This window comes from Phyllobates terribilis, unplaced genomic scaffold, assembly GCF_046119375.1.
Source record: "Phyllobates terribilis strain yellow unplaced genomic scaffold, ASM4611937v1 Scaffold_2__4_contigs__length_985480577, whole genome shotgun sequence".
NCBI lineage: Eukaryota > Metazoa > Chordata > Amphibia > Anura > Dendrobatidae > Phyllobates > Phyllobates terribilis.
This window is the reverse complement of record NW_027362762.1, coordinates 515,370,696-515,386,760: the sequence shown is the minus strand read 5'-3', so window position 1 is coordinate 515,386,760 and position 16,065 is coordinate 515,370,696. Positions and strand designations below refer to the sequence as shown.

The 16,065-nt window shown below is 39.8% G+C and overlaps 1 protein-coding gene across 1 annotated transcript in view; it reads right to left on the bottom strand.

Annotated features, from left to right (window-relative positions):
- Positions 1-3,920: 3,920 nt before the first annotated feature.
- The window catches only part of TRAPPC3 (trafficking protein particle complex subunit 3), a 35,765-nt gene continuing 23,620 nt past the window's right edge, over positions 3,921-16,065 (bottom strand). The window contains exons 4-5 of the mRNA XM_073665930.1: positions 12,294-12,476; positions 3,921-4,918 (exon numbers count right to left, since the gene is read on the bottom strand). Of these exons, the coding sequence (XP_073522031.1) occupies positions 4,799-4,918; positions 12,294-12,476 (303 nt within the window). The 3' untranslated portion in view covers positions 3,921-4,798. The remainder of the gene's footprint in view (positions 4,919-12,293; positions 12,477-16,065) is intronic.

Sequence of the window (16,065 nt, the reverse complement as noted above, 5' to 3'; positions counted from 1 at the left end):
AAATCAAGAAATGATCTTACAGAACAATGATGTCCATGTGTCCTAATAGAGCAATCGAATGGGTTGTCTTCGAGAGACAAATAATTTAATCAAAAAATGAAGTTGCAACATTCACCATCAGAAGGAGCACAACAGGAAACATTAAAGGGACTATCAACACAGGATGATGTTCAAACTAGGTCCCCCCACTCTATGCTTGAAGGAGAGGCCATTAATTTATATACACCTTCCCACCTGTTTGTTTTCCTGCTATCTACACCACCCGACTTCTATGATTGACAGCTCTGGCTTCATCAGGTCAGAGAAGGGTGAAAATAGATGGAAACCAAGCAGGTGGGAAGGTCACAGTCATTCTGTGCTGATAGAGTCCATATAAGAGCAAATATAAATCAATATATGCAGCGACTAGTAAAAAATCATACCACAATATGGCAATAAGACACTGCCAGTTGACCAACTACATTTCAGAGGTGTCAAGGCATGTTGTTAAAGGGTTATTTTCAAATCACAGGTTATCCCCTATCCACAGCACAGTGCTTGGTTTTGTACAGATTTTTGACGGCCTCACAGAAAACTGAGAGTGGATTGGGCACACCTCTGCCCAATTCAAGATAAAGCTGCTGAGCCCCATTCTTGGGTTAGTGGGGGTCACAATGGTCAGACCCTCAGCAATCAAAGTTCTTTTGGGAATAACCCTTTAGCAATCTTAAAATAATAGTTTGCATTTGGATTGATGTATCTTACATTATTAAATTTTACATGTATTATGGTACAGCTTTACTACTAGTGTCAGTTCGCCTTTTTTGATTGCTTTAAGGAGAGCCAATACTTCCCCCAAGTTACTGTGTTCTCATAACGGTAAATAATGGGAACCTGTCACCTACAAAAATGCTAATTACCTGCAAATATAGTGGGATTCTGAAAATAAACTGTAGCACAGCTACAGGGAGAAAGTAAAGTTATAGTCTCCTTGTAGCCATTAGCTTCCAGTCATCGGGACGATGCAGGGAGCTGTTATAGTCATCTCGCTTACTAGCAGGATATAATCACTTCCAACACTTTGACAGCCTGCTGTGCAGCGTGGATATGCGGAATAGGGTGTCAGTCAAGGTGCAGGGAAGGGATTACAGTACGCTCACAGTTTAGAGACCGGTGACTGTAACAGCCCGCTCCTGCACGTCTCGATAACTGGAAGCAAGTGGCTGCAGGGAGAATAAAACTTTTCTGCCAGTAACCACTGCTCCAATAAAACAGTTTAAAAATCATTTAAATGCTTTTTGCCTGCAGATTAGCACTAAATCAGAGAACAAAATCAAACAGTCATGTGAATGTATCTTGATTTCAATGGGAAAACATGTCTGTAGTACACATGGTGCTGAATGAAATTAAGGCATGAAAAACACCAACAAAATCTTTAGCAAAAACGCTTGTTTTTTTCTAATTTATTTTCAATGTAGATTTTCCAAAGGGTAACTACATAGTTTTTTATGAGGATTTTGGAGCAGATATTGTCCCAAATTTACATAAAAACTCCTAGGAAGTTTATAATGCATAGGGTGATATTTCAGCGTGGAAAAAGCAATATATGAATTCTTGAGAGATTTCTGCCAAAAAAGCTCTAAATATGTCCATTTATTAATCGCAAAAGCAGAAAACGCCCATCTACAAAACCAGAGTAAAAAATAGCACTTCCTGAAGCAGATTTGGTTGGCCTATAAAAATGTTCATCAAGAAACGCTCTCCCTCTATCTGAAACTGAACCTGTCAAAAACTGAACTCCTTGTGTTTCCTCCTTCCATTAACCTACCTTTGCCTGATATTGCCATTTCCATGTGTTGCTCCACCATTACTCCCTAGCAACATACCCGCTGTCTTGGGGTCATACTTGATTCAAACTTTCATTCACTTCCTACATTTGATCCCTCGCTCGCTCATGTCATCTACACCTCAAAAACATTTCTAGAATTCAACCTTTTCTTACCTTTGACTCTGCAAAAACTCTTACTGTTGCTCTTATTCATTCTCGTCCGGACTATTGTACCTCTCTACTAATCAGTCTTCCTCTTACTAAACTCTCCTCTCTCAAATCCGTCCTGAATGCAGCAGCCAGGATAATATTCCTCTCCAACCGCTGCACCGATGCTTCTACCCTGTGCCAGTCGTTGTACTGGTTACTCATCCGCTACAGAGTTCAATATAAACTCATTACTCTCACCAGGTCCGGCACTATGGTAAGAGAAACATGCCTATATGATAATGCTTGCACCACCATGCTTTACTGTCTTCAGAGTGTACTGTGGCTTGAATGCAGAATTTGGGGGGGTCGTCTGATGAACTGTCTGCGGCCCTTGGACCCAAAAAGAACAATTTTACTTTCATCAGTCCACAAAATGTTTCTCCATTTCTCTTTAGGCCAGTTGATGTGTTCTTTGGCAAATTGTATCCGCTCCAGTATATGTCGTGTGTTTTTTTTTTTTTTAACAGTAGGACTTTGCAGGGACTTCTTGCTTAAGAGATTAGCTTCACACAGGCGTCTTGTAACGATCACAGTACTCACAGGTAACTTGAGACTGTCTTTCATCATCCTGGAGCTGATCATTGGCTGAAACTTTGCCATTCTGGCTATTCTTCGATCCATTCGAATGGTAGTGTTCCGTTTTCTTTCATGTCTTTCTGGTTTTGCTTTCTATTTTAAAGCATTGGAGATCATTTTAGCTGAACAGCCTATCATTGTTTTACCCTCTCCAATCAACTTTTTAATCAAAGTACGCTGCTCTCCTGAACAATGTCTGAAAATGACCCATATTTCTCAGGCTTTTAAGGAGAAATGAATTTGCTGGCTACACCCTTAAAATAGGGGCTACCTGATCCACAGCTGTTTCTTCATAGAATGATTGACCTTACTAAGGCTGCGTGCCCACTATGCGTTTTTGCCACGGAATTTCCGCAGCGAAAACACTTAAAAAACGCTTGGTAATACGTGCCCCATGGTCCCCAATGATAATCCGCATGTGCTGTGCACATGCTGCGTATTTTTCCGCAATGATAATCCGCAGCGGAAATTTCCGCAGCATGTGCAGAGCACATGCGGATTATCATGTCCATTAATTTTGAAGACATGCAGCGCAATTGCCGCCATTGACTTGCATTGAATCGCTTAATATCCGCATGACTACATGTGCACATGCGGATATTAAGCGAATCAATGTGCGGATGGTACCCGGGTCTGGAGAAGAGGAGACTCTCCTCCAGACCCAGGTACCATAGAACCTTTTAAAAAAATAATTTAAAATAAAAAATAAAGATTATACTTACCTTCCGATGTCCCCCGGTCTTTTCTCTGCTGCGTCCGGTCTCTTGTACGGCTCGTGATGGTCTAAAAGGACCTTCCATGATGGTGACAGGTCACGCGAATGCTGATGTTGGAATAAAGCTTTTTTTTTTTGCGTATTTTTATCCAAAAAATGGCTGGATTTATCCCTTTTCTACGTGGTCTCCCCACACATCAAGCAGGAGTGGTCTCTTATCTGTGCAGAGGATTGCTGGCAACTACAAATCAGGGTGAGCAGGAACGTACCTTTTGCTTTTACCTCTGCGGTGGCCAGTAATCTAGGCAATGAGATGTAAACTCTAGAAATAAAAATCGCTCTGCTCTTGACGACACTAAGGATTTTTAGCAGCACTTTACAATTTTACCAAATTAATTACATGAAATAACCCCTTTAAAGAACAAAACAAAAAGCAACACACTGAGTAGTGAACAGTAATAATGTTGATAGATATCTATCTATAATTTTTATATTCTATATTATAGCCAAAAATAGGAAATTATTAACAGGAAGAGAAGGTAACATTTAAATATAATCTTTTTTTGATAAGAAACAAAAACATTTGGAAAAGTGGTAACTAATTACAAACACCATCTTTAAAGTATTTATTCCAAACATGTTACACAATTTTGTATGTAAAACTGAAGCTGACAAAACAGAAGTATTACATAAGAATGCATTCACTCTAGAAATCAGGAGAACTAGATTGTTCTCTCTGAGCAGACCCGTCGTTCTACAAATTAGCTTTCATCCCATGCTGACACCAGCTGGGAGATTCAAGTCAATAAGACAAGTACAATTACATTCTAAGCACGTTCATTGTGTCTGGATGCCAATACTATGTGCCATGTTGTCATCCCAATAATGGGATAGCTGTTTGGTTTAAGGTTACTTATTGGTACTGGAGCTATGCCAGAATTTTTCTGCTTCCAGATGGGTTCTGAGGTAGAAGCAGACGCAACGTGGCCACAGACTCATTCCTCTATGGGTAAGTATAAATCAATGAAGAAGCAGTGAGTTGCTGTTCAGGCATTGGTTTTCACACTGATATAACACAGTTACATGGGGCAATTGGAGTGGAAGAGATGCTACATGTCTGATTCATTATATTTAGTGAGAAAAACAGTACTGTCTGCTAAAACATAGGGTAATAAGTCAGAATAACACATTTCAGTAAGATAAAGTCATGAACAGCACTTTAACTCTGCAGAACATGCTGCAGCAATCTGTAAGAGAAACATACCGCTGGGCCTAAAAAATGAATGTTCTCATCGATAGAGTAAAAGAAAATACTGGAGAATTTCACAATGAAGTGGAATAAGAAAACTCAGAAAGTAGAACCTTAAAGGAATCAAGTAACTATGTCTAAGACTTCCATGTGAAAATGACAGTCTCTCCAAGATGAATGGGCTAGAAACAATTCTTTCGTTCAGACTGCTACAAGGTCAGTGTAGGCATTGGTCTTTTGGTCATTCCTCTCCTGCAGGTAAGTTGTCCTCAATCCTTCGGATAAACTTCATTCGAATTTCTGTGACACCGTCGCCTTTCAGGGTGTCCTGAGCAAATTTAACGTCAACTGCCATTTGTACCTGGAAAAGAATTGATATATATTAGATCATGGCAGCATGCTACGGGTGAAAGTGATAGTCACATCCACAATGTATCAGAGGTGACATGTTAACTTTATTCTATTGGATAGTGTAAAATAATGTTTATAGAGTTTTTCTGCTAAAAAGGTTGGTTTTCACTTCCCTAGCAGACTTCCGGCATGTGAAGATATGCTGGAGACCTAAAACTCCATATTCTTCTGCAGACATTTATCTAGACTGAATCTATATTTATTTTTATACTGGACTTCAGAAGCTCAAAACATTCCAAAATGAGCTGCAAAACCTAAATGGAAGCAGTGGAAAAGCTTAAGGACTTTGCATGTTTGTCAACCCAAGATGAAGGTACAAGTTAAGCACTCCGAACAGCACACTCGCCCACTCACTGAACCAATTTCCTCCCTGTGGCAGAAAACTTCTCTGGCACCAAAAAGCCAAAGATTTAAGGATCTGGCTTAGCAGGGACAATATTTGGATCTTGGTACTCCAAGATTGCCAAAGGCCAACAACCAGATGCCTTTATTTATTTTACTCACTTATCCGGTGTCATTAATTCCATAGCACTTTACAGACATTATCGACACTGTCCCCATTGGGGCTCACAATCTAAATTCCCTATCAGGATGTCTTTGGAGTGTGGGAGGAAACTCACGCAAACAGGGAGAACATACAGACTCCTTGCAGATGTTGCCCTTAGTGAGATATGAACCCAGCTCTGCAAGCCTTTGTGTATAAATTGACCAGAGTCTTTCCCTACAGTTCCATTTTCAGCAGCCTACACAATGGTGAGGGCACACAGTACTGGCCTGGGCCTCACTTCCTGGAGTTCCTCTGCGATCTTTCCTACTTAAAGATTCCTGAATTTCAAATACAGGGATCAAGTTCTGCCGCTGCAGTTATTAGGCAAGACAAATAAGCATGTCACCTTTTTCAACAGCCTTAGGGCTCTTTCACACGTCCGTGTGGTCACAGTTTCTACATGTACTGGAGACACTGATACATGCAGACCCATTCAAATCTATGGGTCTGCGCACATGTCAGTGTGTTTCCACACGTAGACATGTCCGTTTTTTTACACGCTGCAAGGTCCGCAAAATGTCCCACGCAAAATGTCCCATGACATCCAGGTGTCATCAGTGTGACACGTATCGGCGCCTGCGAATCAGTGTACAGTTAACGCTGTTCCCAAGCGCTGGGTGCTGAACGATGCCCTCATCATTGTCCCTTGCTCGTGCTGTGATCAGCACGAGCAAGAGGCAATGTTGGGAGTAGTAGTCGGCTCCCACAGTGTCCATGTGTAAAAATAAGAATAAAATAATAAAATCCTTACACTCACCTGTCCGGAGATGTCCCCCGCTGTAATCCGCTGACGCAGAGGAGCCGGGGAGAGCAGCTCACTGAGTGACAGGACACTGCTCTTGAGCTCAGCGCAGCGCTGGAGTGGCTCATTCTCCCCGGCAACAGCGGTCAGAGGATTACAGCGGGGGAAATCTCTGGACAGGTGAGTATAAGGATTTTATTATTTTATTCTTATTTTTATACATGGACACTGAGGGAGCAGACTGCTACTCCCAATATTGTCCCTTGCTCATGCAGATCACAGCACGAATAAGGGACAATGATAAGGGCAGCATTCAGCACCCGGCGCTTGGGAACAGCGCTAACTGTACACTAATTCCCAGGCGCCGGTACGTGTGCTCCTGATGCAGCACACGGTTGCCGAGTGAAACTGGCCTTACAGAAGGAGTGGGCAACATATAAAAGGCTGAAACAAGAACCTCCAATACTGAAGGGCATATCCTGCTAATTTAAGGATTATATATGGAAAGAAGGTTTTCTTTCCTACCCCCAGTGAAACAGATGAACTGAATTCTACAAAGTGCACCACGCAAAAGGTTATAAGATAAATGTATACATTTCATGAGACACCAAAGAGGGTATCACAAACCATAACTAAAACCTTGGAAAAAAACTTTGCAGATTGGGTTGTTTTATTCTAGGGTAGCATCTACACCACACAAATTCTGGCAGCAACTCGTCTCCAGTTATAAATACTCAGGCATGTCCAATTCTTCTCTGTTCTTGACATCTACCATCAGAGAAGAGCCCAATACACATGAAATAGTCATATGTATCTAGCGCTTATTTCAAACCATGTTTCCTGATTTCATTGGGTTTTTAATTTAACCCCTTAACGGCAGCCGATAGGCATTAAAAAGGAGGCTGCTAAGGGGCCTTATTCGCTCCTCACCGTTTTAAACCGGCGATCGGGAATAAGTCTATAGCGCCCCCAGAGTCTGAAAATAGTCGTGGTCTCAGCTATCAGGGGTGGTGGAGACCCTGGAGAACATGATCAGGGCCGGTTTTTCCCGTCCCCAATCACGCAAAAAAAAGTGTTTCCGCTATAAAAATAATTTCTCTCTCCTCTGACATGTTATAGCATGTCAGAAGAGAGAGAAATGATATCCCCAAGCCAAGTCCCCACTCAGAACCTCCGCCATCCCCCGGCACTCCATCTCCTCTTCATGAAGAAAAATGGAGGGTGCATGCGCAGTAGTGCACCCGCTGAGATCTGCCAGTAGGGCACTGAGCAACAGAAGGTAAATTTCCTATTGGTTCCAGACTTTTGATCACTTTGATAGGGTCTATTACAGTGATCAAAAGCCCAATAATTAGTAAATCATCCCTGTGTCATCCCCTCAGTCAGATTAATTAATTATATAATTTTTATTTCTTTCATTCTTTGCCGTTTACGGTTGCGCTTAAGGTTTTTTCAAAAGTTTAAAAAAAAAAACATGATTACGATATGACAACTAGTGCTCGCTACTCGAGTTTATGCATACCCGAGCACCCAATGCAAACTGGAGTAGCGATCACTGGCGCTCAACACTAATGACAACTTATTCAATATGACGACCTAATGTTATCAAATTCTGTGTAGTACATTTGGGTTCAAAATCCTCACGATACCGCTGGATAAAATCCTTGAGGGGTGTAGTTTCCAAAATGGGTGACTTATGGGGGGTTTCTGCTGTTTAGGCACCTTAGGGGTCCTGCAATTGTGACATGTTGCCTGCAATCTATTTCAGCCAATTTGTGTTCCAAAATTCAAATATTGCTCCTTCCGCTCCGAGACCAAATGTTTGTCCAAACAGAACTTTTTGACTACAATATGGGGTATTGCTGCGCTCGAAAGAAAGTGGGTAACAAACTGTGGGGTCCACTTTTTGGTTTTACCGCTTTCAAAAATGAAAAAATTGGGGCAAAAGCAATATTTTAGAGGTAACATTTATTTTTGGTTTTCATTCCACTTTGCATTAATTCCTGTGTAGCACATGAAAGGTTAAAACATTTTCTGATGACAGTTTTGTAGTATTTGAGGGGGCGGTTTATAAATCGGTATCACTTTTGGTGAGTTTCCAATATAAAGGCCCGGCAGTCTAAATCGATCACTAAAGAAACAAATTTTGTAAATTTGTTGAAAAAAAATGAGAAATTGCTGCTAAACTTTTAACCCTTCTAACATCCTAACAAAATAAATTGATGTTTGAAAAATTATGCAGATGTAAAGTAGACATACAGGAAATGTTATTTAGTAATTATTTTGTACAGCATGACTGACTGGTTTAAGGATATAAAAGATTGAAAGTTTGAAAATTGCTATTTTTTCCCAAATTTTCACCAAAATTGTGATATATTCACAAATAAATGCAAGTCATATTGAACAAATTTTACCACTATCAAAGTGCAATATGCCACGGAAAAAAACAAATCTCAGAATCAGCGGGATCCATTGAAGTGTTCCAGAGTTATTACCACATAAAGTGACATAGGTCAGATTTTAAAAATTTGGCCTGGTCATTAAGGTCAAAAATTAGCTCAGTTACTAAGGGGTTAAAGGCCAGAAAAATGGAATTGAGATGGAAGGTCTGAAAGAGCCATTGAGTACAATGAGGCAAATAAAGTAAATAAAGTGCTAAGTCCGCATCTTAGGTCTCCTTTTGCTCCAACAGAATTTCTTAAGCCAAACTCAATAGCCTTGAAGACTTGGCCATTGTGTGGGATTTAAAAAATGGACAAACTCATCAGTTCACTTGGGAGTTCTGCATGAATCACATTTTTTTTTGGCCCTCAGAAAGACGCTGCCAACGCGGCCAGGAAGGAAGGCTCCCGTAGCCGAATGTGTAAGACGACCTTTAGAACAGAAAAAACAGAGAGAGAGACCGGTAGCCTACTTTTTCTCTACCTTTAGTTTTGGAAGGTACAGGAACTAATATTTGAATCCATTACCACAATAGCCATTTTTTTTTTTTTTTTACTTTTGTTTTCTCATCCTTGTCATTAAAAGAGCCATTAATATTTTATTGTTGAAGAAGCCATTGGTAGCTTTTTTTGTGGGTAAATCTGTAGATTTTATTTGTAACATTTTGGAGTACGTATGACTTTCAATAGATTTTTTGTGGAAAGGCGAAGAGGAGATAACATCAACATAAAAAAAAAAAAAAAAAAAATGAACACAGGTATTTTGTAAATTTTTCTTTTTATGGTGTTTATCTTTCAAGATGGGCCGTCCACTTAGATGCCAAGGTCTCCAAATAACAAAACTGGCTCTCACCGCATCACTGAAAGGTGGGTTTCAGCTGTGTAATATAGGTATCACCCACTATTTTGGAGTGTGCTCATCTTCTGAGATCTCTCCATACATGTGCTCCCATATCAGCAGCACACCTGTGGTGGATGCTGGGAACAGGTTAATCAATCATGACTAAAAGCCCTAGAACATTATACAGGGTGGTCCAAAAGTAGGTGGACAGAAAGTGTAATAAGGTTATGAAGGGGGAGATTTATCAAACATGGTGTAAAGTGAAACTGGTTCAGTTGCCCTTAGCAACCAATCAGATTCCACTTTTCATTCCTCACAGACTCTTTGGAAAATGAAAGGTGGAATCTGATTGGTTGCTAAGGGCAACTGAGCCAGTTTCACAGATCTAGTTTTCACAAATAGATCTCCCCAAATCTGTTTTCTTTTCAGATAATTCAGATAACACATAATGGCAAATAATTTAAATACAGATCAAAGAAAATGGATTTTAACAGAGTATTAGAAATCTCAACATGCTGAAACCGTTAGAGCAAATTGGGTTGAAACATTTGGTACTCAAGCCCCAAAGAGACAAACCATTTACCACATTAGTGACAAATTCAATACCACTGGCTCAATCTTTAACCCCTTCGCAACTCTGGGATTTTCCGTTTTTTTGCATTTTCGTTTTTTGCTCCCCTTCTTCCCAGAGCCATAGCGTTTTTATTTTTTGATCAATATGGCCGTGTGAGGGCTTATTTTTGCGGGACGAGTTGTACTTTTGAACGACATTACTGGTTTTACCATATCATGTACGAGAAAAAGGGAAAACAATTCCAAGTGCGGTTTATTATTTTATTTTGAATGGGGCGAAAGGGGGGTGATTTAAACTTTTATATTTTTTTAATATTTTTAAAAACTTTTTTTTTTCACTTTTATCTTGCTTCTATAGTCTCCATAGGAGACTAGAAGCAGCACTTGTCTGATCGCCTCTGGTACACAGAGGTGATCAGCAGATCACCTCTATGTAGCAGAAATGGTCCTGTGCTATGAGCGCCGACCACTAGGTGACGCTCATAGCGATCAGCTCATGACAACCACTGGAATCTGCTGCAGACCCAGGGTTGTCATGCCCACGAATTGGTGACCTGCGATCACGTGACGGGGTCACCGATGGGCGGGGCTAAGGCCGTGCTTCCGGCGCGTCGATGTTAAATGCCGCTGTCAGAGATGGACAGCAGCATTTAACATGTTAACAGCCGCAGGTGGATCGCGATTCCACCTGCAGCTGTTGAGGGCACATGTCAGCTGTAAGAATCAGCTGACATGTGCCCGGTTCAGTGCGGGCTCACCGCCAGAGCCCTCACTGAACCGGGGGTTACAGCCTGGTGCGTACTAATGCGTCCCAGGCTGTAAAGGGGTTAATGCTCCAAAAACTGGTCGACCCAAAACACTCTGTACCGAAGATAATAAACAACTTGTTGCTGAAACACTTGTTCAGAGTCCAAAAAAGTCCACCAGAAGAGCCTCTTTGGAATTGGGAATTTCACGAGCTTCTATCATGCAAATCCTGAAATCTATTGGGTGGAAAGCTTATCGTCCACGTCTAATTCATGGTTTATTGGAGGATGATCCAGACCGGCGGCTGCAATTTAGTGACATTATGCTTAACGAAACTGAAGAAAATCCAGTAATTTTAGATAACATTATGTGGAGTGATGAAGATTCTTTCAAATTATCCAGCCATATTAACAGACATAATTGTATTTACTGGTATAATGAAAACATGCATTTAACATTAGAGCAACAACTAAATGAGCCTGGTGTCAATGTTTGGGGTGGTATTTCAAGTTTTGGCGTTTTAGGACCAATATTTTTTGATGGAACAGTCACAGGAGATAAGTATCTTGAAATTCTAATGAATCGAGTTGTTCCCCAGTTACAACAACAGCCTAATTCAAATCACCTTTATTTCCAACAAGATGGGGCCCCTCCACATTATTCAAGAGTAGTCCGCGAGTATCTTGATGAAACATTTCCTAATAAAAGGATTGGCCGGCACGTTCACCAGACTTGATCCCAATGGATTTTTTCTTTTGGGGAGTATTCAAGGACAAAGTTTATAGTCGAAAAGCAAAAAGTGTCAGTGATTTGAAAAATTACATAAGAGATGCATTTCAAGAAATTAATACCCAAAGAGACTTGTGCAAAAAAGTTTGTCGAAGCGTAAGAGGCAGACTTCAAAGCTGTGCAAATTGTAATGGAAAACAGTTTGAGCACCTGCGTTGATAAAATTTAAGGGCTTTTGTATTGTTCAGAATTAAATTTAATTGTCAATGTTATGCTTGTGTTAGTAAATATAATTTTATATATAAATCAAAATAAATGTTATTTTCTGGCCACCTACTTTTGGACCACCCTGTATATATATTGTTATAATGTTTGTGCTTTCCATTTGAGGAAACAGGTATCTCATGGCCTAATTATTGTTTCTTGAAAGCATAGTAGTTTTTGAACATTTGTATCATTATCAGATTACATATAGAGCAGATTTGTTACTGAATATTGTCACTGTATATTGTTATAAGTTGAACAATTTATGATGGTATTTTAACACTACTAATTTGGCAAAAAAAATGATATACACTATTTTAGCAGCAAGTGATAGTCTTGGGGGTGGCATATCAAAAGATACTTCACAGTATGCCAACAAATAAGCTCTACCCTGTAAAATTGCATCTTAAGAAGCACCAAATGACTGCAAGGCGGCCTTACCATTTCCAGTGCTCCTCGCAAAACTCCACACAACATATTGGAATAGATAAGGTTGGAATGATTATCAGGCAGCTCCACAAAGTCCACAAGAGGATTGTTTTCCAGAATGAGAGAGAACTCGTCACCAGCAGGACTCCAGTTTGTGATCGTAGGTGTGATTCCCAGGTACATTTTAAATGCCACCTAAAAACACGCACAAGAAATAAAAGGAACAACTTCTATAAAAGGCCAGTAACGTTAGTGACAAATTATTAAAGGGAATTTGTCAGTAGGATGAACCTTCCTAAGTCATCTATATAGGCATGTACAGTACAGACCAAAAGTTTGGACACACCTTCTCATTTAAAGATTTTTCTCTATTTTCTTGACTATGAAAATTGTACATTCACACTGAAGGCATCAAAACTATGAATTAACACATGTGGAATTATATACTTAACAAAAAAGTGTGAAACAACTGAAAATATGTCTTATATTCTAGGTTCTTCAAAGAAGCCACCTTTTGCTTTGATGACTGCTTTGCACACTCTTGGCATTCTCTTGATGAGCTTCAAGAGGTAGTCATCGGAAATGGTTTTCACTTCACACGTGTGCCCGGTCAGGTTTAATAAGTGGGATTTCTTGCCTTATAAATGGGGTTGGGAGCATCAGTTGTGTTGTGCAGAAGTCTGGTGGATACACAGCTGATAGTCCTACTGAATAGACTGTTAGAATTTGTATTATGGCAAGAAAATAGCAGCTAAGTAAAGAAAAAAAAGGGGCCATCATTACTTTAAGAAATGAAGGTCAGTCAGTCCGAAAAATTAGGCAAACTTTGAAAGTGTCCCCAAGTGCAGTTGCAAAAACCATCAAGCGCTACAAAGAAACTGGCTCACATGAGGACCGCCCCAGGAAAGGAAGACCAAGAGTAACCTCTGCTTCTGAGGATAAGTTTATCCGAGTCACCAGCCTCAGAAATCGCAGGTTAACAGCAGCTCAGATTAGAGACCAGGTCAATGCCACACAGAGTTCTAGCAGCAGACACATCTCTACAACAACTGTTAAGAGGAGACTTTGTTCAGCAGGCCTTCATGGTAAAATAGCTGCTAGGAAACCACTGCTAAGGACAGGCAACAAGCAGAAGAGACTTGTTTGGGCTAAAGAACACAAGGAATGGACATTAGACCAGTGGAAGTCTGTGCTTTGGTCTGAGGAGTCCAAATTTGAGATCTTTGGTTCCAACCACAGTGTCTTTATGCGACGCAGAAAAGGTGAAAGGATGGACTCTATATGCCTGGTCCCACCGTGAAGCATGGAGGAGGAGGTGTGATGGTGTGGGGTGCTTTGTTGGTGACACTGTTGGGGATTTATTCAAAATTGAAGGCATACTGAACCAGCATGGCTACGACAGCATCTTGCAGCGGCATGCTATTCCATCCGGTTTGCGTTTAGTTGGACCATCATTTATTTTTCAACAGGACAATGACCCCAAACACCTCCAGGCTGTGTAAGGGATATTTGACCAAGAGGGAGAGTGATGAGGTGCTACACCAGATGACCTGGCCTCCACAGTCACCAGACCTGAACCCAATCGAGATGGTTTGGGGTGAGCTGGACCGCAGAGTAAAGGCAAAAGGGCCAACAAGTGCTAAGCATCTCTGGGAACTCCTTCAAGATTGTTGGAAGACCATTTCCGGTGACTACCTCTTGAAGCTTATCAAGAGAATGCCAAGAGTGTGCAAAGCAAAAAGGTGGCTACTTTGAAGAACCTAGAATATAAGACATATTTTCAGTTGTTTCACACTTTTTTGTTAAGTATATAATTCCTATAATACTGTATAGGTTATAATCACATTGAACAGAGTTAACAGCACTCTGCGAGGACAAGTACTACTGCAAATGTTTGTGACTAGACAAAGTTCACTTGTGCTGTACTGCGTTCATCTGCGATCCTGTATTTGCATTCATAATGACACAGCTCTGCAGTGAGATCAGAGATAAGTGTCAGTCATTACATGTCGCATACTGGTGACCCCTCCTTTTATTTAAGATAAGCTCTGGAGGTAGATTCTCAGGGAAATCCGTGTCCGGCCCAAAAATCTTAACAGCTCGTTTACATAAAAAAAAAAAAAAAAAAAAAAAAAAAAAAAGGTTTTCTCTGGAATAACACATGAGATCGCATATATCAAGGTATCATTTTGTAATCAACTTCCTATAACCTGTGTGTACATATAGATGGCTTAGGAGTGTTTCTCTTATTGATAGAATCCCTTTAAAATGTTATTAGGCTAAAAAAAAAAGTTTCAAGCAAAACTATGGCTATGTTCACATGTCCAGTATTCATCAGTTAGAACGGATCCAGCAGCAATCCGTTGGCAAAAAAGTTGTGCAAAGACAACTTTGTCTGTCTTAATATAAACATATTTCAGCTGGACCCATTTTTTTTTTTTTAACCCTGAATTCTGCGGAAAACAGATCTGTTAAATAGCCATCCGTTTTTCTTTCATTTGGAAACAGGGCTGTGGAGTCGGTAAGCTTCAGACTCAGTTTTCCTGACTCCACAGCCCGGCCTCACTACTGAGCATGTACATAAAGTGCAGCAAAGATTCATCTCAACTAAAAGCCGAGATACTTAGATCAGGAACAGAACAGACATTTATAGGACATTTCATAACTTTCCCAAATTCTTATGAAAAAATTTACAGCACATACTGCATTGTACTACTGAACCCAATTTATTATATATTTTAGGAGACAGAGTTGGTTCATTTTATACCGACTCCACCAAAATGGACACCGACTCCACAGCCCTGTATTGTAAAGTATCCATTTTTGGGTTACCGGATCAGTTTCAAATGGAGGAAAATGGATGGCCATTTATGGATCCGTTTTCCATAAGCTTCAATTTTAAAAAAACGGATCCAGCTGAAATGGTTTCTTTATTTTTTTAAGATTGACAAAAAAGTTGTGTGTCTGCACAATTTTTTTGCCAACAGATTGCTGCTGGATCCATTCAAACAGATGATTACTGGACATGAGAACATAGCCCAACATTAGAAAAACAGAATCATTTGCTAATGGCAGTGTCTATTTCCAGATAAACAATAAGAGCAGATGGGCTGAAAGCCAACCTGTCTGATTTCCTTGACTGCTTGCTGTAAACTTAATCATTCCATGTCAAGTGAACCAATGAATTTTACCACTATATTTTTAATTCTTTTTGGTAATACTGCGTTAGAGGATAAAAAATGTGAAGAAAAAAAAAATTCTATAAATTTTTTTTTTTTTTTTTTTTTTAAATTAAATTAATTTTCAAAAGTTGTGAAAAAATGTGAAATGTCTGTGTTGCATACCTTTACGTTTCTCCTCATAACTCAGGCAAGAAACAAGTTAGAGAAATGGGAAAACACCATTCAACTCAGAACAGTACAGACTTTCAACAGATATGTAACAAGAGTATATTTTACCCATGTGGAATCAAACGCAAAATTTCAAAACGCATTTCCGAAAAATGAATAGGATATTAAATTTGCAAAACATTCAAATGTACCTCCTATGCTCCTAGCCACATCTGTACCAAAATTCAAGTTGGGCTCTCAATGGGATCATACTTAACAAAAAAAAACCTATTTAAACAGTGTCAATGTGAAAATCTTGAATTTAGATCAGTTCAGCTTGTGGTCTAAGTGTAGGGTCTATGTTTTTCAACATAAAAAAAAAAAAAAAAACATAAGTTTTTTTTAAGATATTGGAAGGGTGGAAAGATGCTTCTGCTGCATCTTCACATGACAAA